The sequence below is a fragment of the Maniola jurtina genome, chromosome 1 (assembly GCF_905333055.1).
Source record: "Maniola jurtina chromosome 1, ilManJurt1.1, whole genome shotgun sequence".
Taxonomy (NCBI): domain Eukaryota; kingdom Metazoa; phylum Arthropoda; class Insecta; order Lepidoptera; family Nymphalidae; genus Maniola; species Maniola jurtina.
In genome coordinates this window covers 15,747,187-15,774,116 of record NC_060029.1, presented here as the reverse complement: position 1 = coordinate 15,774,116, position 26,930 = coordinate 15,747,187, and the positions used below count along the sequence as shown (strand labels likewise).

General features: G+C 37.6%; 1 protein-coding gene across 2 annotated transcripts in view; it reads left to right on the top strand.

Moving 5' to 3' along the window:
• The first annotated feature begins 1,004 nt into the window (after window positions 1-1,004).
• The window catches only part of LOC123864705 (dual specificity tyrosine-phosphorylation-regulated kinase 2), a 39,328-nt gene continuing 13,402 nt past the window's right edge, over window positions 1,005-26,930 (top strand). The window contains exons 1-6 of one of the 2 annotated variants that reach the window (XM_045905335.1): window positions 1,005-1,406; window positions 11,130-11,271; window positions 21,572-21,735; window positions 22,472-22,749; window positions 25,215-25,353; window positions 26,149-26,320. In XM_045905335.1, the coding sequence (XP_045761291.1) occupies window positions 1,392-1,406; window positions 11,130-11,271; window positions 21,572-21,735; window positions 22,472-22,749; window positions 25,215-25,353; window positions 26,149-26,320 (910 nt within the window). In that variant the 5' untranslated portion in view covers window positions 1,005-1,391. Of the gene's footprint in view, window positions 1,407-5,684; window positions 5,843-11,129; window positions 11,272-21,571; window positions 21,736-22,471; window positions 22,750-25,214; window positions 25,354-26,148; window positions 26,321-26,930 lie in introns of those variants that run through there. The other variant, XM_045905330.1, reaches the window with a different exon arrangement.

The window sequence follows — 26,930 nt, the reverse complement described above, 5'->3', positions numbered from 1 at the left end:
AACGGGATAAGTCTTAAGTTTTATAATTGTTATCAGGTGAATGATAATAACCGGGACCGACGGCTTAACTGCTCTCCGAAGCACTCTAGGTAGAGTGGAGTAATAGTAGAGTAAAACTAAAAGGTTAGACACATAACAAAATTCCCTGACTATCTCCTTCGTTCATCAAGACCCTAAATATATTCACAGTATTAAGTTACCAAAGGATTCACTGCAACAAATTAAAAGAGTCCAAACCAAGTAAATCGATCTTTAGGTAGAGCTAATTGAAGAGCCTGAAATCAGACCTAGGTTTGTAACGAAGTAACAGAAACTTAGCTTATACAAAAAAATAGAAAGTAAGAAAGAAAGAAAAAACGAATCACTTGAAATAACGTGTCAGGAATGCAGGCACAGCATTAGTCTTCCGTGGAGCCAGAAGTTTCGGACAGTAACTATAAAAGTTAAGATAGAAAATACTAAGTAAGCAGGTAGCGCTTATAAGCCTTTTTAGGGAAATATCAAAAAGGTTAGTCGACATCACAGGAGACCGAAGAGCTGGCAGCTACCTCGGGCAAAGAATTAGTCTAGCCATTCAAAGGGGGAACGCTGCCAGTATCTTCGGAACCTTGCCTAAAGGGACTTCCTTTAATAATTTATTTTAGTAATTATATTATATTTTTTAAGGTTTTTAGTTCATTATTTTAATAATTTAGATTTTAGATGTTATAATAGTAAGTAGGTACAAAGAATGTGTTTAATAGACAGGGTGAGTATAAGAATTTAATAGTAGGTAAAATAGCGTAAAATAAAGAGGAAATACTCAATATTTTCGAGGCATTTTGAAAGTGTACCTACCTATCTAAGTAGGTAGATTCTCAAATATGGTAGATTGTAGAATAAAGCAGTACCTAGCGCATCCTAGGACGATAAAGTGCCTAGGCCCAGTGCTAACTGAATTAAAACATCCCCAACCCCGCCCGCGCCTGGGTCACCTAGACCAGACACTCGCTATAATATCTCACCCTTAGTACCACTCGCACACCGGTTGAATACACCCGTCTGAAATCGAAAATAACCTGTCCATTTTCATTTGAATGAAAAATATTTGTCGATACTTGAATCAACATTTTTCACCAATACCACAAGATTCCTGTTTTTTGCGTTCCAATTTTTTAAAATCGATAAGATGGAGTAACTACAATCTTAGAATCTGCACAAGTTTTTATCAAAGTATTTCTGTTTTGTGAATGACTTTAGTTGTTAATATAAAGACAGTTGATAACAAAATAAAATACTGGTGATTTTGTTTTAATAAAGTAATTGGTTTAGTTAATATACTTATTTACTTATATTTAAATCGCCTGGGAACATAAGAGTACCGAGGGCAACAAGTGAAACCGGCATTCAACATGATTTTGTACGATGTAAGTACTTATAATATTTCTATTGACTAGGTATTTGCCAGTATTATAATCACGATTTTAATTAAAATTGAAACAATTGGTAGATAACACATAATTTAATTTTTTAATTAATTAACTAATGTATAATGGGATCATACTATTAAAAAATTGTCATAAATTCAGCACTGTTTTTAATAGTAAGAGTATTATAATAATAATTAATACTTATTTATTTACAGTACTATCTATAACAATTTTGTATATTATTATTATTGTTATGAAGCCCGTAGCACTTATTCGTATTCGTAGAACTGCTACGAAAATCCTACGAGGTACGTTATTCTTAGCGAAAACTCGAACTCGCGTAGCTGTTTTTACAAAAATATTCAATTTCCGAAGGTTTCTAATCCGTGTCCGTAAACATGAACAATAGATTGACGTCATTATTTTCTTAATTGGCATAACAATACTTACTTAGTTTTAATTGTCTTACGTGTAAGTAACTTCTCTTGTAATGTAATTAACTAATATTAGGTACATTTAATCACTTTAAGTACCCATTTAAATTTTCTCTTGAGAGCAATCCACTTAAAATATTATTAATATGTTCACTGGGCTAAAACTTACATTAATGGCCGGTTAATACAGATTTGCAGCAAATCTGTAGGTTTTTCCAGTAGTAGGTATGGGTATTTGCCATTTACTAAGCTGTAATAAGTACCTAACTATATTGCAATGTGATCAGCATTTTAAGTCTGTAGATGCAGTGAAAACATAGATCCAATAACTGTCCTACTAATCTAAAACTAGGTGGTCTAGTTTTTTTTTCAGTGCGTCTAATCCAATACGACTTATGAACGGTCAAGACATCCATTTCAGTATCATTACAGGCCCTAATAGGCCCTGTTAATTTGTCGGATTATGTTAACAGACATAGGGTAGGTAAGGGATAAGATGGATGAAGAACGAGGTATACTTCATGAGTCAATCCAATCCATCAGCCTGTATGCGTCCACAGCTGGACATAGGCCTTTTCAAGAGCACGCCACCAAACACGGTCCTCCTCTTTCCTCATCCAGTCGTTTCCCGCCACCGTCTCCAGGTTACCGCTTCAGCGGGCTGGAGGTCGTCCTACATTGCGCTTACTGGTACGTGTTTTCCACTTCAGAACACGTCTGCACCATCAGCAGTAGATTCTACGACAGACATGACTTGCTCATTGCTACTGCAGCTTGCTAATCTTTGACTCATGGGTTTTGAGCAATATATGAAGACTGTATTAACATCATCATTTCAATTTATTACCGGCCCACTATTGAGCATGGGTCTCGATTCAGAAGGAAGTTAAGTAAGGGTTTAGTTCAGCATAGCCAGGTGCAGATTGGTAGAATACACACGGCATTGAAAACATTGTGGAGAATTCTTAGGCCAAGTTTCCTCACGATGTTTTTATTGACTGCCAAAACGCACATCACTCCGAAAAAGTCCAGGTGCTTGGCCGTGCTTGATCCACGAATAAAAGGCCGAAGTCTTATTTAAGTAAATCACACCTAAATTCGTCCTATAAAGGACTGGAATTAATGAAATTATTCATTCCAGGAAAGAATTCATTGGGTCCAGCAACTCCAATAACTAACTTTAGACGACATAGTCCTGTTCTATACCATTACCTCGTATAATTATAGTGCTTAGTTCACCGTACTTGCTCTTCGTAAGGTTTCAGTATCAACGTGATTCAATGTCAAGCCTGTACAGAGGCCAAGTTCAAAGGATTACCTAATTATATTGTAGGCACTTATACGTTTCATATTGCCGGCGTTCTCTTACCTAAACTATCTATTTATACTTCCTACGCAAAAAGCAGTTTGTCTCTGAACAAAGTATATTTTCAAAGTATATTTCAAGAAAAAAATGTGAACTGAAATATTCCTGTAAAATTTAAAAGGTAGGGTCTACAACGCTCTGCGTTCTTTTTTTTAATGAGAGCAAAGGTCGTTGGGATATTACTACTTAGTGGCGATGTTATACTAAACGGCCATTTTCTTTTGAAATTATATATTCAGAGGTAAGTAGAGGTCCTAAATTTGACTTTCTAAGGGCGACCATTCACGAACATAATTTAAAGGTACATGGTGATATTAAGAAGAATACCCGTCTGAGTTAGTTGCTGACTCTTCACCGACCTGGACGCGTTTGGTTCGCTCGTTGTTCTAAGTTTTATCACCATTATTATTTTACAAATCAAACAATTGGCAATCAAAAAGTATAGTGTTAGCTACTTAGAATAACAAGTGTACATAAAAAAATTATAACACCCCCGACAAGTGAAGGTTACAGTAACTAGAAAAGAGCTGTAATAACTTTCAAACGGCTGAACCGATTTTCTTGAATTACAGCTAAGAACACTCTCGATTAAGCCACCTTTTAAACAAAAAAATCTAAATTAAAATCGGTTCATTAGTTTAGTAGCTACGTTGCCACAGACAGATACACAGGTACACAGATACACACGTCAAACTTATAACACCCCGCTTTTCGGGTCGGGGGTTAAATACAAGAGACCTATGTCTAGTGGGACGTCTATCGGTTGATAATGATGATGATGACGATTGCCTACCTACTACCCTCCGTCTAGCCGTAAAAATAGCCCGCGAGCTGAGAGTTGATCCCTGACGACTGTCGGTGACGTCACCACTTGACGTGCCGCCATTGTAAAAGCATACCATGGAACAGCTATTAGTGCTTATGTACGGGAATGTTATCACCCCTCTACACCGCCCTCGAAGACGCGTTCTAGTCATGAGCGATTTGCCTCTGCCTTTTCGCTTGTTTTTTTGCACAGGGTGTCTTATATCCAGTAAAACCTTGGCCAGACATATCGCGTGATATAGACGTATGACGGCAGTAATTCCAAGAGATTCAAAACCTCGTATATTCAAGGTAGGTACTGGATCGAACATGAACTGGTAGCAGGCTAATAACTACTGAAAAATTGCGTGCTAAATTGCATGGCAGATTATAATATAATTTGACTTTTGTAATTTGTAAACCCTTTCTACATACAATTTTGCAATTAATGAAATATAACTAATCTAAGTAGATCCATATAGCTGATTTTGATTAAATTTAGTACTTACAGGTATAGCTTGCATCCCTGAAACGGATATATCCTACTTTTGTCACAGAAAATCAAAAAAAAAAAATATACGGTATATTTCAAAATCTAAATTCACGCGGATGACGCGGATCTATTTGCATCATCTAGTGAACGATTAAATTAATTATATGTCGGTAAATTGCGAGCAAAATGAACGAGTTTGTCTTTATATTCATTTTTAAGATATATTCAAGAGTGCTCTATCATGTGAATAGGCCAAATGAAATGAAAAGGTGACCTTTTAGAACAACTTGACATTTATAACGAAGCGTGAATCCAGTGAAGCGTTTGTAACTTGGGCCATACACCCGAAATGAAGGGCAGATGGTGAATTAGGAAGATGGTACTTTATAAACAAGAGGTTAAGGTCGCAAATGCATTGCGTGGGCGGGATGAAGGTGTGAGGCTGTGCGGAGCGGTGGCGGCGCGCGCAGGCTTAAGAGGTGTAGTGATGTTGAAAAAGAATTTAATTTATCGATAGTTTCGAAACTAGTAAAAGTTTATACTTAGGAAAAATGTAATCAATCACACTGCTCTAGTTTTAGTTGAAGGGTTCTAGATACAACTATTTCGGAATGGCTTTGGAGATTTTAAAACTATGTGTAGATTTGCCTACGATGGTTACCTTCAGAAATAACCAGAATAAAACTAAACAAGTAAGTAAATAATATTATGGTATATTATTGAAAGAAATGCATAATAAGCAATTGTTATAAACTAGATGATGCTGACAAATTCGTCGATATAGGATTTGGTTTTTAAAAATCACATTGGCTCTTCGATTTTCTCTGCGATAAAAAATTGCCAATGTCTTACTGCGGGATGCAAGCTATCTTTGTACTATATTTTATCAAAATCGATTAAACGCATAAGCCGTTACCGAAAAGGTAACAGACAGACATACATCTTAACATCTTTGTAGGGACTGAACTTCGAAATCCTCCAGTGATTGTAATTTAAAGTTGATTCAAACAAGAAGGAAGCAAAAAGATATTCATCTATGGCGTAACAACACTTAAAAAAATCCTACTTACATCGCATGTTACACACTTAACAGTCTATGATTACGATAAAAAAAAAACATCGATACCTTTCCTTCACTATCGCAATTTCAGCATTCAGTAACCCGAGGATGGGTGAAAACGGGCGGCCGCAGGCTCGCGGCTGAAATTAAAAAAAAAAACTATTTATCAAGCACCCATGACAAACCCAGTGATGACATGTGTATAGTGCTTGTGCTTGTGCTGCTACTGGTGCTGGGAACATGGGCGTGGACACAGCCCCGCCGCCGAGGCCTGCTGTGAGTGCAATGCGATACCGTAGATCACACTAATATTATAAAGGAGAAAGTTTGTATGTGTGTGTGTGTGTGTGCGTGTGTGTGTATGTTTGTTACTCCTTCACGCAAAAACTACTGGACGAATTGGGCTGAAATTTAGAATGGAGATAGATTATACCCTGGATTAGCACATAGGCTTCTTTTTATCCCGGAAAATCAAAGAGTTCCCACAGGAATCTTAAAAACCTACATCCACGCGAACGAAGTCGCGGGTATCAGCTAGTGTTTGATAACTTTGTATACAGATAGGACAAAGCACTGGTCTGGGTATCTGTGATAGCCTAGTAGTCCGCCTACCAATCGGAGGTTGGGGGTTCGATCCCGGGCACGCACATTCTTCAGACTAGCTTTGTGTAGTCTGCCGATCGTTTGGCGAGCGTGCCAGACTATGAACAAATCACAAACACTGAGAGGAGACCCGTGCACTGTAGGAGCCGGCGGTGGGTTAATCATAATGATGATGATGATTGGTCTAGGCCAAATATTAAAAAATCAACTGAAGAGTTGGCGACCACCAAAATTGTGTAATTTTTTCACGTTCAATCGTTCGTGAGTTCAATACAACTCTAAAGTCATTTCCAAAGAAAGCAGCCTAAAACTGTGCTAAACTTGAACTCAAAGTTCATGAGCTCGATCCCTGAATACAACTTTACGTCATTTCCAAACAAAATGGCCTAAAACTTGCTGAAATTGAGTCCGAAATTCGGGAGTTCGATCACTGAATATAAATAGCTCTGTAGTCATTTCCAAACAAAACCGCTTAAAGTTGTGATAAAATTGAGTCCAAAATTCGCGAGTTCGATCACTGAATATTGATAATCGTAGCTCTGAAGTCATTTCCAAACAAAATGGCCTAAAACTTGCTGAAATTGAGATAACCTGTAATTGGCAATCTTTCTGTAATTAGCGTTTAAGAAACTTATTGCAATTATTCACGGTAGAATGCAGCCTAGGGGTACGTTCGACGCAAAGTGGCAGCGTGGCCGCAGCGCATCACTGTGCGTGAAAGAAGGCGCCCTTAATTTGTTAAGAGGGGTCCCTCCGTCACTTGCTCCATACAAACGTAGTTCCAATTTCATTTGAATATTAAGCAACAAAAGTCCTTGAAATTTTGCAGACATATTCTAGAAACTAATATCTATGCCTATGGTTTTTCAGATTTCTGTTGAAATATTCGGTTTCAAAGTTACGCGGTCTTAAAAATTCACATACAATTCTTTGAGCCCCTGTAATTATAAAACTACATATTTTTAGAAAAATGTAAAACACCACAGGCACAGATATTAGTTTCTAGAATATGTCTGCAAAATTTCATAGACCTGGTTGCTTAATATTCAAATTAAATTGGAACTACGATTGTATGGAGTAAGTGACGGAGAGAGCAACCAAAGAGGCCATTCTTAAGTTTTTATGTTTACCCGCTCTACTTTACAAAATATCTTCGCAAGTTGCCGTAGTATCCCTGCAACGCTTGACGGACGGACGTCTTTATTTTCATGTATCTAGTCCTCTCTTTTTATTGTTACCTACAAATGCTTACAAAGAACCGGATGAGGCTTCTTTACGTAAGGAAAAGCGTTGTTTTTTTCTTAAGTACGAGATTGTTTTCAAACTTTCAGACATACTTAGTATTTAAAATGAAATGAATTTATTAATTTCCGCTGTGCCGCTTATGGATAATGTTACCGGAAATGTATTAAATTCAGTAATTCTATAGAATACCATAATTTCGTGAAAGACCGGGCTTGTTTTGGCAAAGCATAAATATTAGAGTTGCAACGAATATTCGGTTACTACTTATTCGGTATTCGGCCTATTCGGCTGCTTTTATTATATTCGGCCGGATACCGAATATCTACATATTATTCGGCCGAATACCGAATACTTAAATAATATATTTTGTCATAGAGAAATAATTGGTAAAATGAAAAATTAAAATCGATTGATTACGTATTTATTCATATTTTCATTTCTGTTATAATCATTTAAGTAGTCATTGGTGCATAACACAGGTACATAATCATCTTCTGAATTGGAAAAATGGAGGATTCTATGTATTTGAATTATTGTGGTAATCAAAATTTAGAAGGGTAAGGTTCTCATTTCTTTTATAATCATTTATTAAGTAGTCATTGGTACATAAAACAGGTACATAATTTAATAAGGAGCGCGAAACAATCACGTCTGTACAAGTTTTTGGCGCTAAAATGCAGCCGAATACTTTTGCCTAATATTCGGCTATTCGGTCAGGGGCCTCGCCGAATATTCGGTATTCGGTATACTGCCGAATATACTATTCGTTGCAAGTCTAATAAATATGCAACCTAGCGTTGACCATTGAATACATTTCCTAGGCATTGTATACAATTCCTAGGCACTCTATACCATTCCAAAATGCTCCTAGGAAATGTATAAAATGTAACAGTATGCCGCAGTTATAATAACTCGTGACATTATCGAGATCGAATGACCTTTGGTAAAATCAATTTGATTTCTCTTATGGCTCCTGAATATAATATGATGACCTATCCATGAGCATACCTACATTACCTACTTATCTGTAGCCTATTGAAGATTGAACTTTGACCGGATTTTTCTATAATTGTATAGATACTTGCCTAGGTAACTAGCCAATGTCTGACATACGTTGCAATGCCTTTTTCGCGCCACCTATTTATGCATTGTTAGTAGATATCGCACTTTGTCAAAAACCTTCCTTCAAGTGCCAATAATAACTGAACAAAATGTCAAACACAAATAAACGATGAGAAAGGTGAGTTTTCCTTTTGAGGTACGGAACCCAAAAAAATAAGGTCTAAAATCTAATTCTTCTATTCTGAGTTCTTTTCTTATTTGTATGGCAAAAACAAATAAGTACAATATTAAATACTAAAAGACTCAATTTACGCAAACTCCACCATCGTACGAATATTTTTATTGTACTTAATAGTCACAGATAACATCTTTCCGTAATCTGTGATAATAAGTAGCTATCCGAGAATAATGTTCTCAGAATAACCTTTAGTAAGTATAGAGTATAGATTAAACGTAGCAGTAATATATAAGGCGTTGTAATTTTGCCCTCTAAGTACCTCTGACGTCACGTCTTAGGGTCGTCCTTTATGCCGTATGAACTTCGCAGCCCTCAAGGGTCAATGGTTATAAATAGATTGAACCGCGCTCGATCCAGACCTCTACGGTATAAAGTAATGTTACCATCATTATCATTATCAACCCATAGCCAGCTCCGTGGGTCTCCTTGCAGACTGAGAAGGGTTCAACCATAGTCCACCACGCTGGCTAAGTGCGGATCGGCAGATTTTACACACCTTTGAGAACATTATGGAGAGCTCTCAGGCAGGCAGGAATCATATAAAACTATTTTTAGGGTTCCGTACCTCAAAAAGAAAAACGGAGACGTTATAAGATCACTTTGTTGTTTGTCTGTCTGTCCGTCTGTCACGTCTAAAGAAAACCTTATAGTTTCCCGTTGACCTAGAATCATGATATTTGGCATATAGGTAGGTCTTATAGATAGTGGTAGATTATTTTGACGATTCAAAAGCACTTTTGAATTTGAATATAACACAAGTTAGGGGAAAAATCCAGAAACCGTAAATTTGTGATTACATAAAAAAAAAATTAATATTGTGTTCATAAACAAATAATTAGTATTTTCAAATTTCAAAGTAAGTTAACCAATTTATTTTTGGGCATACTAGTTGTTGATTTATCGTGGAAAATGTCGGAAAAATACCCGAGTACCGAACGCTCGGTGCGCGAGTCTGACTCACACTTGGCCGGTTTCTTTAGATAAAAAAAAAGTTCAAACTAAATTATACTTACTGACATAGCGCGTACAATTTTCTTTTTATGCTGATTTCATTTGACTTTATCTTTTTCTTTTCACCGTTTTCTTATTTTCGGGCCACATTCGTTAGGCAGGGAACTTTATTGCCGGTACAATCGTAAACCGCCTTTATGGTAGACGGGACCCATTACTTGGCACCGCTTCCCCAAGGGGATCAGGTAATTAGGGCTTTAGGGAGGCGATTCATTCAACCTTTATTATACAATTTGGGACAAATTCCTACCTATAAAAGGTAGACAAGAATGTTATGATTTTAGCCTACGGTCTGCCTAGATATTTAAAGCGGTTCGTAACTATAAGCTCTCATAGTTTTTATGACTAGGTGAGTAACCGTAATTTTTAAAAAACTTTTAAGAAAGTTAGAAAGCGAAAGTGTGTTTGTTTGTTATTCCTTCACACCCTAACTAAGCAACCAATCGACTTGATTTTTGGCGTTGACAGTTGAAAGGACGAAGAGTAAGATAGGCTAATTTTTATCTCGGAAAACGAGTTCCCTCGGGATATTTAAAAATCTAAATCCACGCGAACGAAGCCACGGGCATAAACTAGTACCTTATATAAATGCTTTTATCTTTTTGCTATTCAGCAATTATGTGAGAATTTCTTTTTAAAAAACTTCGGCACCTATTCGGGATAGATATAACGAATACGGAATTTTTCCACGACATTAATAAGTAAGTACCTACCGACATAAATATTATCATCAGCATGTTTTCAAACGAAAAATCACGCAGCCGAAATGGGAAAATATCGAGAAAATAATATGTTTTTGTTGATTACTGCTGGGTATTACTCTGATATTACTCAGGTAATAACTATTAAGAATTAAGATACGAATGAGAGTGGCTTGAGCTCGGGGGAAATTAAGCGAAATGCTTTTTTTTTTGATTTGTCATGAAGTTTCATTAATTGGATTTGTTTGATTGATACAACCTATATTTTGGTCTGAGGTGTAAATACTTACTTAAGTAACCCTGTTACCCTGTTTATTACCTAGTTACCTTCTTTTCTTATCTTAAAATATGATCGACTTACGTCAGAGTTGTATGTTTAAAACTGTTCATTTTGTGTACAATTTGTAGTGTTCAATCAGTTGTGTACAAAAATCAATATTGATATAAGCAGCATGCACTGAGCATCACGTGAATAAAAACTCCCTGACTCCTACACATTCAGGAAAAGCAAGTGCAGTTGTAAATTCTACATGACGAGTTTTTCCAGTAAACCGATGACATAGTACCACTACCTCATATTCAATGTACTCTGTGTATCTACCATCCTCCAAAACATACACATATTGCACAAGTATTGCAGTGTTATCTCTACGTTAAACTATTGTTTAAATATAAGGCATTATATAAAGTGTGTTTGTTTCAGCTGCAGCTAGAAGCAGGCTCCGGCGAGGGCCCCGGGCCCCCGGTCAACAACAATACGGAGGGCGCAGTCGCGAGTCCTCCTCGCGACGATAACCACAACGCGCAACTCACCTCCCCACGCGTCACGGCACTCACACCCTCAGGTAAGTCTATAGTATGATAGCGGCAGGCCCCAGCGAGAGCCTCGGACCACCGGTAAACAACAAAAACCCCGGTAAACGACAACCACAACGTGCAACTCCCCTCCTCTCGCATCACAGCACTGACATCCTCAGGTAAGTATATACAACAAAAGCAGTCTACGGCGAGGGCCCCAGGCCCCCGGTCAACAACGGAGGGCGCAGTCGCGAGTCCTCCTCGCGACGATAACCACAACGCGCAACACCTCCCTACTCGTCACGGCACTGACACCCTCAGGTAATTATATGACAAAAGCAGTCTTCGGCGAATGCCCCGGGCCCCCAGTTAGTAACAATACAGCGGGCGCAGTCGCGAGTCGCTGAGGTAAGTCTATATCATCATAGAGGCAGGCTCCGATAAGGCCCTCGGGCCCGGTCAACAACAACACGGAGGCTGGAGTTGCCCTTCGAAAGAAGTGTTTTCAGGGTTCATATAATATGTAATGTAGGTATGTATGTGAGTTTGTTTATTCCACCATAAGTTCTAAATGCCTGAACAGATTTGCATATATATGCGTTAGAATACTTATACCATCCCAAATTACACTGGCTATTCCATCGATTTAGGAGCGCCCTAGAAATAAACAAAATCTATTATTTTGTTTATTTCTAAGGGCTTTTCAATATTCCGGCAGTTTCAGTCCAAAAAATAATCCTATCAAAATTCCGTTACTCACTTTTCTACAAGTTACTTACTTCAGCAAAATAAATTGACATTTGGTACGCTGTCGCAACTCGGCCACACCAACCCAATTAAATTTCCCAATAATTTTCCAATTTTCCCTTTCGATGATCACAATTTAATTAGTTTACTTTTGCGCTTTGTTCAATAAAGTGGGTCTTTATTGGAAAAACAGTTCTCACTGTCTTTGTATTGTGCCTAAGCCTTACGTTTGTCTTAACAACTTCGCCAACTTGATACTGTTTGAAAGACAATTAATAGAGAAGTTTAATTAAGGATCTAATATTAATTAACCGTGAGGTTCCGCCACTCTGCGAAGCATTATTGCCTGGATCATAGTTATAGTTACTATATTTTTAGGACCCACCGTACTCGAAGGATGCCAACACGACATATACTAAGCCTTCGCTGTTCGTCTGTCCATTTGTCTATTGGCGGGCAGTACCTATTTCGTAAGCCGTAAGAGGTTGTAAAGTGGAAAGGAGAATCAAAATTTTCAGGATATGTATTTCTATTGCCTCTATAACTATAAAATAATAAAAATTTAAAATAAAAATTACGGAACCCTTCATGTGCGAGTCCGACTCACACTTGCTCGGTTTTTTATGCTCTCGCTTTACGATATAGTTGGACTTTGTGCCGGACAATTTCATACTGAACTTTTGAAATATGAAAATAACTGATTTTTAAACGAAAAAAAGTCGGTTTATCATTCATTTGCCTACATTTCAGGACAACTAACAAATGAAAAGAAAAAAATGTGGCTATTCACGACTTCTTTCACAGCTGAATGAATAGATCGCACTTAGCGGCAGTCTTTTCTAAGGATTCGCAAATCGCAGGTCAGGGGCGGGCCGGACCGTCCGCGTCGGACGGGACACTCTATCACTTGCCCGAAGGGTATTTGTAAGAGTTGCTACCCTTAATCGAACGGTTTCTCGACATTTCCGAGAGTTCATTTCATTCCTTTGAGAACGATACTGGGAAAGAGGTCACTGTTAATCACATCACACTTCAAACTAATAATTATAAATAAAGGCGAAAGTTTGTGTGTGTGTATGTGTGTATGTGTGTGTGTGTGTGTGTGTGTGTGTATGTTAGTTACTCCTTCACGCAAAAACCACTGGACGGATTTGGTTGAAATGGAGATAGATAATATCCTGGATTAGCACATAGACTAATTTTTATCCCGGAAAATCAAAGAGTTCCCACGGGATTTCGAAAAACCTAAATCCACGCGGACGAAGTCGCGGGCGTTAGCTAGTAAACCTATAGGTTTTAATAGTATGAGGATAAAATTCTTAATCGTCAACCGATGGATTTCCACTGGTGGACAGTGGATATAGTGTCTCTTGCGACCATCCAAATGTGGTTATTGGCTAACGGCACTACAAGATGACATCTGCGACCGTGTGAATTTAGGTTTTTAAAAATCTGGAGGGATTTTCCGGGATAAAAATTTGCCTATATCTGTGTCCGGGATGAAGATGACATCTGCGACCGTGTGGATTTAGGTTTTTAACAATCTGGAGGGATTTCCGGGATAAAAATTTGCCTGTATCTGTGTCCGGGATGAAGATGACATCTGCGACTGCGTGGATTTAGGTTTTCAACAATCTCGAGGGATTTTCCGGGATAAAAATTTGCCTTAATCTGTGTCCGGGATGCACGCTATCTCTGTGTCAATTATTATGATGCACGCTTAGTCGTTCGTCACATTGATAAATCAGTCAGTCAGCTTTTGCTTTTACAAGTATATTATTTACTACTGTACTATATTTTTTACTACTGTACGGTTTTTTAGGTTCTTTTTTGGGTTGTACTACATCGATGGTTGTACTGTATTCATTTCAATAAGCAGGGAACGCAACGGGCGCGGTGCGTTTTTATTTAATTAATTAATATTTTTTTGGAGCAAACTGAAAACCAGCGCTGAGCATTGCCATCAATGCTCGGCCATGCTGAGTTTGCGGCCTATTGCTATTGTTAGTTTTTTTTAATTTTTATAGATTTAATTTACTTATAACATATGTATGTTTGTCACTAGCAATAAGTAAGCAATAAAGCCTATTTATTATTATATTTAGACTAGCTTATGCCCACGACTTCGTCGGCGTGGACTACAATACTTCAAACCTGTATTTTACTTTACCTTTCTTAGCGGATGTCTACGTCGTAATAGCTATTTGCATGCCTTTCAGTCCGATCCGTCCTGTAGTTTCAGCTGTGCATTGATAGATCAATCAGTCAGTCAGTCAATCAGCGTTCAAATCAATTTTCCTTTTTAACCGACTTCCAAAAAAGAAGGAGGTTCTCAATTCGTCGGGAACTTTTTTTTAATTTTTTATGTATGTTCCCCGATTACTCAAAGACCCCTGAACCGATTTGGAAATTATTTTTTTTTGAAAGGGTATACTGTGGAGGTTGTGCCATATAAAATTGGTGAAGATCTGATGAATATCTTCGGAGATGGAGAACAGAACTCCTCAATGGATAAGAGCAAATTGCTGGCGATCAGTGTAATAGCTTAATAAACAGTAGGGTTTTAACTAGGCATAGCATATCATAGTGCAGTGGGGCCACTAAAAATTGTGAAATAAAAAATTTTCAAGTGAAATTTTCAAGTAGGTTTTATTTTTCTTTTGAATTTTTTTTACATATTTAGATTTTGGCCATAAATCACTTGCGTGACGTCATCCTAGGTTTTAAAAATAGGCACGGTTGGTTTTTATATTATTTAATTTTAATGAAAATGCGGCATTTAGGCATTCAAGGCCGTGGTACACCCAAAGGGGTTCATATTACGTTCTGTTTGCTTTGAATACATTTGCACTACATTCAGCGCTGTGTGTGTGGGTACTTCAATTTCGTGCACCAGTTTTCACTATAAGGCTGGACGCATTTTGACTTCAAGAAAGTCCGAAAGTCGCTTGTAGAATGATCATAGTTTTCATGATAAGTATAATTCCACAAAATGATAAAAAAACCGCCGACTAATAACCTGAGTTTGTAGAGTGCTCATAGTTTTCATGATAATTATAATTCCGCAAAATGATAAAAAAAATCCGCCGACTAAACCCGATCCCCTTCACACTTCGAACTGAATAAACAAAAAGATTTTTTTTTAATTCAGAATTTGTGATGTAGATAAAGTATTCTTTGGTACTATTAAAATATGATGTGCTAGTAGGTAGTAGGTACCACAGAATAATAAGTTAGACTCTGGGGCCATAGTAGCCTACTGTGTGTGTCCAGCCTAAGCTTTTTCCACGTTATAGCCGTTCTGAAAACAACTTTCCAAAGCCTTAAAATTTGCTGAATTTTTAATGAAAGTTTCAAAAATTCCCTTTCAGTTTTCGTCCAGATACCATTAGTAGAATAGATAGGTACCTACCCTAAGTGCCTAAAAAACTAAAACAAGCTTGGACTTTGGAAGTAGGTATCTATTGATGAAACTCGAACAAAACCTATGCCGATGCCTGCCTAGCACTTTTTGTGTTTCCATAATCTCCACTGCCCTTTAAACTAATAATACCTAAGTACTTACAAGATAGACAAACTTGCATTTAAATACTTTACCTTTTTATAATACATATTAGTATAGATAACCTTTTAGACAAATAACTGGGGTCTCTGAAGGTAATGCCTGAAAATACAAGGGTACTCGATATAATTTTAAACTTTGTCACGTCACACATTACCTGCGATGCGCCAGATCCCCGGATTTGGGTCAACATCGACTTAATCGACACGAGATAAATGACACTTTCGTAACTTTAATAATATTACAGTTTTATAAGCGCTTCATCTGGTAACTGCAGTGTGAAATGCGCTAGTATCTGTATTTATTGGTTGTTCCTTCAATCACATGGCGGAGCCAGGCTACTTTTTATCTCGGAAAATATTGGAATTTTGAAAAGAATCCACACGGACAAATTCGCGGGTTTCACGAGACTTCGTAGGTACAGTGTACCTAGAATATATTACCACACAACGAAAAATATTAACAGGGCTCTCTCCGTCACTCGTTTCATACAATCGTAGTTCCAATTTCAATTGAATATTAAGCAACCAAAGTCCATGAAATTTTGCAGACATATTCTAGAAACTAATATCTGTGTCTGTGGTGTTTTAGATTTTTCTAAAAATATGTAGTTTTAAAATTACAGGGGCTCAAAGATTTGTATGAAAATATTTAAGATCGCGTAACTTTGAAACCGAATATTTTAACAGAAATCTGGAAAACCACAGACATAGATATTAGTTTCTAGAATATGTCTGCAAAATTTCATGGACTTTGGTTGCTTAATATTCAAATGAAATTGGAACTACGATTGTATGAAACGAGTAACGGAGAGAGCCCTCTTAAATATCTAAAGCGCAAAATGAAGTAAGAATTTTGTAATTTTTTTTAATTAAAATACCTATTTAATGGTAACTGAAAATGCAATCCCCGCTTACAAAATGAATTCCCAATGAATTCCTCATTCAAAGATTGTCAATATCTAAATAAGGTTACCAATATCAGTCAGTAGTAAACTGGTTGACATAAATTCCAATTAATTATACTTATCAGCATTTTTTTTTTAAATCCTGCTACATACTTCAATCTTTTCATGCAATACAATGAATCGTCGAGTCATGATTTTCTGTATGATGTACAGTCAGCATGAGAAAGAAGATTTTTGCGTAAATAATCTCATTTTAAAAACATGTTAGGAATGTAGGTATAATTGTGGTAGAATGAAAATAAGTGAGGTAAATGTGGTAGATTTTATGAAAGTATTCGGGCTTTGTTTAACCGCGGTTCTGTCATACAAACATAGTTTAGTTCTCATTTGAATATGAGGGGTCTCTCCGTCACTCGCTTCATACAAACGAAGTTCCAATTTCATTTGAATATTAAGCAACCAAAGTCCATGAAATTTTGCGGACATATTCTAGAAACTAATATCTATGTCTGTGGTTTTCCAGATTTCCGTTAAAATATTCGGTTTCAAAGTTACGCGGTCTCAAAAATTCACATACAAATCTTTGAGCCCCTGTAATTTTAAAACTTCATATTTTTAGAAAAATCTAAAGCACCACAGGCACAAATATTAGTTTCTAGAATATGTCTGCAAAATTTCATGGACTTGACTACGATTTCATTGTATGGAGTAGGTAACTGACGGAGAGAGCCCTGTTAACGAATCGAGCTCGATGCAATCAAGCTCGAGATTCTAGAAACATATTATCACTACATACATACTACATATATCATATTATACTATACACTGAGAGGAGACCTGTGCTCTGTAGTGAACCGGCGATGGGTTGATGATGATGACCTACTGACGTTTGGGAGTCTTAAATTGATTTCAGAATATTTGGTTTTATTTAAATCAATGAAACAATGTTATTTATTACCTGAGAAACAAATTCTATGCTGACTGTACTTAGTGCTGGTCTTGTTATTTCGCGTGTTGATCTGAAAAGCGGGTCACTCGACAGATTTTCCCGCGAGATTTTTTCAGAAAGCTTTTTTCTCAAGTGACATTGTAATAATCCCTTGTATCGGGTTCGCTCTGACTTTCAGGCTCATCATGTTTTTCAGATTATCAGGTTTCTGCAGTGAAACTTTTTTTTACCAATGTACAATGTTGCACCTAGCGACAACTAGGTTCGGTCATCAGAAATTGGCTCAAAATATAGCTTACGTCAGAAGATTTGCTAAACACTCAAAAATAGGTACTTTACATAAACACTAGGGCAGGACAAGACTAGTAACAGTCAGACAATTTACAATTTTCAAAATTGGAGACAAATACTGTTTTTAACCCCCGACCCAAAAAGAGGGGCGTTATAAGTTTGATGAGACGTGTGTATCTGTGTATCTGTCTGTGGCATCGTAGCGCCTAAACGAATGAAATGATTTTAATTTACTTTTTTTTGTTTCAAAGGTGGCTTGATCGAGAGTGTTCTTAGCTATAATCCAAAAAAATTGGTTTAGCCGTTTAAGAGTTATCAGCTCTTTTCTAGTTTTCTTGTAGAAAAGAAGGTTTGATGACCGTTAGGTTCATAATATTATGTCAATTGACAAATGTCAAGCTGTCAAGATGGACGTTGCCTAAATAAAATTATTATTTATTTGAAAATGATGTTTTGGAAACCTCAGATACTTTAGATCGTAGGCGCGGAATAGTCCAAGAAAATCAGTTCAGCCGTTTGAAAGTTATCAGGTCTTTTCGGTCTTTTCTAGTTACTGTAACCTTCACTTGTCGGGGGTGTTATAAATTTTTAATTTACACTTGTATTAAATGTAGGTATAACCACCTAAGTAGCCTTAGGCGTGAATAAACAGGTTAACCCCTTGGATGAATAGGTTAAACCTACTTAAGTTTAACCAACTGGTACCAAACATACTTAAAGTATGGGGAGCTGGCAAACAAAATGGTTTAATTGCATGAAATTAAATTTTACAGGAGGAGCAAAAACTGATGGAATTTACTGTTATAACTTTAACTGTACCATTTGATAGAAATCACAAAATTTGTACTCAATTTTAGCACAGTTTAATAGTTGGTTTATAGTTGGTTTTAGGTTGTTTTCTTCAAGTTTGTTAAATTTGTTTGTTGACTTCAAGTTTATATTCAGTGATCGAAATCATAAATTTTTGGCTCAATTTTAACATGGTACACTCAAAATTCATAATCCTTTATTGTTTTATCTTTATATTTCGTATTTTGTCTCGTGTTTGTATGATATATAATTTATCATTAATCATCTAATTAGTGTAAATGGCACTGCATGCCGTTCCAATTAGATGTGAATAAATAAATAGTTTTAGACGGTCTAGCGTCTAGCTTGGAAATGAGTTCAGATTTGTATTCAGTAAGCTAAAAACACTTCGATGCTAGGTCTAGACCCAGTAACAAAAGCCTGAATCATTAACTAGTCAGAGTCATATCATTAAGAGCTGAGATTGACTTCACGACCCACGGGAGTGCTTCATCTCACAGCGGGTCAAGGACGGGGCCGAGCCAGGGAAGCCCGCTATTACCAGAATTATTTTGTTAATTAGTAGTTTGCCAGCAAAATTAACGTTCTTATTTTAATCAGGTTTTTTTACCCACGACAGTACGGAGACGGTTTATGCACTTGGCGTTGAAGCTGTATGTTTTTTTAGGGTATTGTACCCGTAGGGTGCAACAGGAACCCAATTGCAAAGCCTCTACAGCCTATCTGTCTTTCTGTTTGTCTGTCTGTCTATCAGCGGCCTATATATGTCACGAACCGTAATAGATATGATATGAAGTTGAAATTTTCACAGAGTGTGCATTTCTATGGCCACTATAACAACAAATAATATTTTTTTTTTAAATGGCCGCCATATTATAAATTAAATAAAATCAATAGTGTATGATCTTGTACGATGGTAGGGAACCCTTAGTTGCGAGTCCAACTTGCTCTCAACCGATTTTTTTAAATCGATTATGGGTAACACAGCGTAGGAGCGCTAAATGAACAAGTGTAAATTAAAAATGTATAACAACCCTGACAAGTGAAGGTTACAGTAACTAGAAAAGAGCTGATAACTTTCAAACGGCTTAACGGATTTTCTTGGATTATCAATTAAAAAAAAACCACCTTTCAACCAAAAAAAAAAACTAAATTAAAATCGGTTCATTAGTTTAGGAGCTACGATGACACAGACAGATACACAGATAAACACGTCAAACTTGTAACACCCCTGTTCTTGGGTCGGGGGTTAAAAATTAAAAGTATAATATGATGATCAAGTACGATGGTAAGGAACCAGTTTAGTCGCGAGTCCAACTTGCTCTAACACAGCGTAGGAGCGCTAAATGAATAAGTGTAAATTAAAAATTCATAACACCCCTGACAAGTGAAGGTTACAGTAACTAGAAAAGAACTGATAATTTTCATACGGCTGAACCGATTTGCTCGGATTATAGCTAAGAACACTCTCGATCAAGCCACCTTTCAAACAAAAAAAAAAACTAAATTCATTAGTTTAGGAGCTACGATGCCACAGACAGCTGATACACGATACACACGTCAAACTTATAACAACCCTCTTTTTGGGTCGGGGGTTAAAAACGCTCGGCGGCATAACTTTACCGGTAAGCTGGACTTACTAGCCACGGCCGAAGACTATAGCTAGCACCTAGCACTCCTGGTTTCACGCGTTAAAATTTACTCTAAAATATAGAATAACCCACATTCAGAGCATATAACATCATTCTCATATATTTGCAGGACGCCTGAGTAAATAAAACAGTAAAGTTGGGCAGCTATAATATTGCTCTTTGACGTTGTATATGCGGGTGAAGCCTACAACCCCACTAAACAGTTAATCTCCATCCAGAGATCGATAATGTCCGGTCCCTACGGGTTATCAAGTGGGATCAAAAATACTTTCAGCAAAAAATGTCTCTTCTCTTCTGTTGGGGGTCACCTGATGCCGCGACGCCTGAATTTGTGAGCCTCAGGGTGACTGGACCATAAGAGATTTGGAAGTTTAAGCCATGCCCGAGGAAGGACATAGGCTATTTTTTATTTCGGAAAATCAAAAAGTTCCCACGGGATTCTTAAAGGCCCATTCATTTAATAGATTTATATATGAAATTTGGTACAGAGGTAGCTTGCGTCCCGGTAATTTAGATAGGCAACTTTTTATTCCGTAAAATCAAAGAGTTGTATGGGATTTTCAGAAAACCTAAATCCAAGCGAACGAAGTCGCGGGCATCAGCTAGTTTCATATGAATTAGAAGGTACGTAATTTTTTATATAAAATTAACAATGGATCTTGAAATAAAGCTCGAGATGAGTCGCCGGGTGAGGAGGGCCCAATCTCGGGCGGGTCAAGGGCGGGCCGCGTCGTGCAACCCGCCGCCTGATCTCTTTGTAGACGAGCTGCTAACACTGCGGAAACCGGCAGAAAATATATTTAGAGGTTAGAAGCGATTTTCCTACAAGAATGCAAAGCCACAATTCACAAAGCCGTGTAATTTATTTATTTATTTTCTCAAATGCAGGTTAGACCCTATTCAGTAGTAGTAGTAGTATAAGATTTTACTTCTCACCAATTTTGATAGTAGGTATTCGAGAGTCCAAACAAAATAAACGTCAAAGTAAAATGGACCTAAACAGTATTGATTTAAAGTTAAAAATTCAGTACCATTGATTTTAATTTCGCAACCTTTCCGCTTGGAGCGCTGGCTGTAAATATATGTACAAACTTGAGCATTAAAATCAGGCAGTTATTGTATTATGCGTATGTCTCTTTTTATCAAACGTCAAAACGTGCTTAGTATGCGAGCTTCTATGAAATACTGGCATGTGACGTCACAATGATTTGACGTGCTTTTTTAGTTTAATCGGTAATTTAAAATGGTTATTATCTAACAAAGGGCCTGGATTTTACGTATTTTGGAAGATCCTTTATTATTAAATAGGTAATCACTGAGAAATAATTTATTTTTGACATAGGCAAATACCGTATTGTAGGTTTAATTGATTCGTACCATAAAACTTCTCCTGGGAATCGCTATACAATCAGAATCTCTCTTTTTTCAGAAATCCTGAAGGTATACAGCGAAAGACTGACGGAGTGGGAGCGGACGGAGGTGCGCAAGTACCCTGAAGTCTGGTTCCTGGGGCTGGAGGCGAACAAGGTGCAAGCTCGGTCTAACCTGCCTAACAACTGCGGTTTTGATGATGAAAACGGCAGTTATAATAAAGTAAGTATCCTGCGGCTATATAATATACTAGCTGATACCCGCGACTTCGTTTGCGTGGATGTAGGTTTTTTAAAATTCCCGTGGGAACTCTTTGATTTTCCGGGATAAAAAGTAGCCTATGTGCTAATCCAGGGTATAATCTATCTCCATTCTAAATTTCAGCCCAATCCGTTCAGTAGTTTTTGCGTGAAGGAGTAACAAACATACACACACACACACACACACACACACACACACACACACACACACACACACACACATACAAACTTTCTCCTTTATAATATTAGTGTGACTATCCAGCGGCTCCTCGTGACTTGTTTGATGTCGTCTATCTGCTGCTGCAACAAAAAAGCCATTTTATGTAAATTAATTCATCCATTTCAACCCAATAATGGGGTAACAAGCATTTAAATCATCCAAGGGTCACAAAGATAGACAAAAATCAGGCAAATGAACAAGTTAACATTCCAAACTTACCATAACTTGGCTAGAATCAAGGGCTGACAAAGAAGAAGATAATTTATTATCTTGATTCTAGTCCATCGTTGGACATAATTAGGTTCGCCTCTTCATAATATTATGCACGCAACTTCTTACGACTGAACTCAAGCTTAAGAAGATATCATCGGACCTCCGGGGAAAGAAATTCTCTTGGGAAGATAATTTATTTTCTTAAATGGATTTCTCTTCCTTTAATACTAAGTAATAGAAAAACTTATTCTTCTTTAATCCACAGCAAATCCACGACCACATAGCCTACAGGTACGAGATCCTGGAAGTGATCGGCAAAGGTTCCTTCGGCCAAGTGATAAGGGCCCTGGACCACCGCTCCGGCAACCAGGTCGCGATCAAGATCATCAGGAACAAGAAGCGCTTCCACCACCAGGCGCTGGTGGAAGTGAGGGTGTTGGACCACCTCAGACTGAAGGACAAGGACCAAACGCACAACGTCATCCATATGCTGGACTACTTTTACTTTAGAAACCATTTGTGTATCAGCTTCGAGCTTATGAGGTGAGGACTCTTAAGTTTACTTCAGTAACCTATCTTAAACACCGCAGGCCCGGCAAAAATTTCGAGGTTAAGTGCGTTTTAGGTACTTATTACTTGCTTTAACCGTGAAAGAAAACATCGTGAGGAAAACTGCATGCCTGAGAGTTTCTCATAATTTTCTCAAAGGCCAGCATGTGAGCCAGCGAAATGGACTACGGCCTAAACCGGAACTTCTTGTTCTGAAGTTTTGAGAGGAGACCCATGCTAAGTAAAAAGTTAGCCAAGGAATTTAATCCAAATAAGTAGAGTGAACTAGAGTGAGGGAACCCTTGGTTAGATCCGGAATCAACGATTTATCAAATATTGATAACGTGAAAATAAAGAACAAGTGTAAATTAAAAATTTATAACACACCCGACAAGTAAAGGTTGCAGTAACTAGAAAGAAGCTGATAACTTTTAAACGGCTGAACTGATTTTCTTGGATTATAGCTAAGAACACTCTCGATCAAGCCACCTTTCAAACAAAAAAAACTAAATTAAAATCGGTTCATTAGTTTAGGAGCTATGATGCCACAGACAGATACACAGATACACGCGTCAAACTTATAACACCCCTCTTTTTGGGTCGGGGGCTAAAAATAGGCGTTGCACAGGCTACCTAACGTCAAATGTACGAACATTTCAAACATTTGACGCCTGCTAGTGACGTCGAAGCCTCGACGTTTTCTTAGAAATGGAATATTGAAAATTGATAGAACTGTGGTCGAAGTCAATCAAGTCAGTAGCTGATTGCTGAGAAATTATTCAAGACATGCAAACTTGCAAAAACGATATCTACAAAAAATGCAGCTAAAGTTTGACTTTTTTGAATGAATCGTATCTATTATGAAATGCACTCCAAATAGCAGTGGGTACGATTCTGTTAAAATTATTCCTTCAATTAAAAATGTTCTTTTAAACATGCGAAAATGTACCAAAAAGCTAAAGGTTTCCAAGTCATATCCGCTTTTTTGAACAAACATGTCCGAAGTTCTGAATAGTACAACAAATCAAGTCGGCTAAAATTAAAAATTTCCTTTAAAACATGCAAAAACTTGCAAAATTGCTGCAATAAAAAAAAGTACAGGTTATATTGTAATATCGAATCAAGGTACCGATTTACCTGAAAAGCTGCAAAGTTAATGAATGGCTCAGTCGAGGGCCGGTGTCATGCCGTACCAGGAAGAATAAGCTATTATGATTAATTTCATCAGGAACCGCATTAGCCGTTTTCATTAGGGTCTGGGCAAACACAACACGAGTCGACAGAATGTATGGGATACTTGTTGCAACAGTGCATTATAGCAATAGTGTCCGAGCGTCAGCCAATTAGAGGCGATTGCGATCGCGACATTGTAGCTGTGATTCTACCGCAATCGAGCTCCAGAATAAAATAAAAGTAATTTGCAGTATTCTTGACACCATTCCAGATTCTCGCCGTGAGAAGTTAGCGACAGACAGACAGTAGAAGCATGAAGTGCTATCTATAAGTTTTATTCCATTTACAATTTTAAAAAAATATAGATTACGTAGTTAAGTTATAAGATTTATTCCATTTACAATAAAAAAATATATAGATTACGTAATTAATAAAAGTTTTTATTTATGTAAACTTCTAATCCACCAAGCCGGGCGTCCATTGCGTTCATATACCTTGCGTTTTTCGTTGCCGTCGTGCGTCGCTACTATCGCGCTTTCTCTGACCAAGCCTCAATTTTCGGTAGGAGCCGCATCAGCCGTTTCTATTAACCTTTAATGCACGAATTATTCAATATAAACAGTGTACCTTAAGACAATAGTGGTTAAGGTTATAATGCCATGTATTTTGTCATATCTTGCAATTAGCATAAGCAGTACATTTTTAGACATGGTAATCGTATTTTCTAGGTCATAGGTCCAATTATGGCCTTGAGCGGAAACTAGCGGATAGCACAATAAAAAAATTTTCTTTTTGTATCTTTTAAGCAATCTTTTATTATCTAATCTATCCTTTATATGTAATCATTCGTACCTATTGCTTATGTAATTTTTTAATACATTAAAATATAATTTTCTTTAACTGTGAAGAAAAACATCGCGAGGAAACCTGCATACATGAGAGTTCTCCACGATGTTCGCAAAGATGTGTAAAGTTCACTATCAAAGCAAGTGATACTAAATTACCTACTTAAAATGTAAAAAAAGCTCCATCTCCTCTACCTTTAGAGGTGCGTGCCCGGGTTCGATTCGCCCATATCATCTTGCTATTTAATTTCGTAAAATTACGCCAATCCGGATTTGGACAGCGTGGTGGACACAGCCCACACGCACACCAAATGCGGATTCCAAACGTTCTCGTTCTGAGAGGAGACCCGTGCTCAGTAGTGGGCCGGCAATTGCTTGATCATGATGATGTTGACACCGTTTTGTTCATCAGCTCCTCAATTGTTTGTTTCCCATCGGCAGTATCAACCTGTACGAGCTGATCAAGAAGAACAACTACCAGGGCTTCAGCCTGAGCCTCATCAGGAGGTTCGCCAGCTCGCTGCTCCGCTGTCTGAGGCTACTCGAAGCGGAGAACATCATCCATTGCGATCTCAAACCTGTAAGTGTACCCCTCACTCCTCAGTCATGATGTGATGACCAACACAAATCCTGGGATCGGGGTGATCGGAACCACAGCGGCGAACTGAAATAATAGGGAACATTGGTTTCTTGTAAAGGTGCGGAGATGCGAAAGTTTCAGAGCTGTCAAATGTAAGAGGAATCACAAGCTTGATTTTTTAAAACATTCCACTCGGATTTGTCTATTTTTAGGGTTCCGTACCTCAAAAGGAAAAACGGAACTCTTATAGGATCACTTTGTTGCCTGTCTGTCTGTCTGTCTGTCTGTCTGTCCGTCCGTCCGTCTGTCCGTCCGTCCGTCTGTCCGTCCGTCCGTCTGTCCGTTCGTCCGTCCGTCGTCTCTGTCAAGAAAACCTATAGGGTACTTCTCGTTGACCTAGAATCATGAAATTCAATTAAAAAAAATTAAAATGTGTTTAAATTTTCAAAGGAAGTTAACTATACCAAGCGGGGTATCATATGAAATGGCTTTATCTGTACATTCTAAAACAGATTTTTATTTACTTTTATGCGTAATTATAGTTTTTAATTTATCGTGCAAAATGACAAAAAAAATAATACCCGAGTACGGAACCATCGGTGCGCGAGTCCGATTCGCACTTAGCCGTTTTTTTGAGTATTTTAGCGAAATGAACTTTTGGTTTCTTGCATAACATGGACTTCCGTAAAGTAACGTCTTCTGCTATCCAATCCTAATGTTGTAACTTACTCGCAAGAACTTCACCTCAAGTTACCATAAAATAGCTATGGGTTAATTTCATGTCATCTCTTCCAGGAAAACATCCTCCTCAAAGCGCGAGGCAGTTCATCAATAAAGGTGATCGACTTCGGCAGCTCGTGTTACACGCACGCTCGCGTCTACACCTACATCCAGTCTCGATTCTACAGGAGTCCTGAAGTCATACTGGGCTTGCAGTACGGCACAGCCATCGATATGTGGAGTATGGGTCAGTATTTTGCATACTTTCCTACATATGGTTTAGGTCAACGCAAAGATGAAGTGGCAATGAGAATATATACAAGGTGTTAGATAATGTCCGTCATATCCAGGCAAGCTGAGGTTAGGACTGATGTGTAGATGTAACAAAAAAATAATGAATCTTGTAGCATGATACCCGTGGGAGATACTATGAGGACTTAAAGAATTTGTGTATAACTCCAATAGAACAACCCTGCAAACAGCTGATCGCGGAAATGAACTCTGAAATGAAAAACTTCTGTGAACTCGAAGAATCTATGGCACTAACCATTTGGTACTAGACAAAGTATACCTCATTTTGTCATGTTATAAATACTATGATTTGTCAAACACGCTGTAAGTATAACTCGGATTACTGATGGTTATTGGGGCACATTGGGGCACTAAAGTATTGAGTACTAAAAGAGACAGTTGCCAAACCCATCAAAAAAAACTTTTAGGCAATGAGAATATATTTAAATTTCCCGACACGAAATTAGCAACTTTTATGGTAAAATTACTCCCATAACCAACAAACCTGTTGGCGAATCGTTGAGATGACTTCCAAGCTGGAAGCGATTGTGGTCCCACGTAGACTG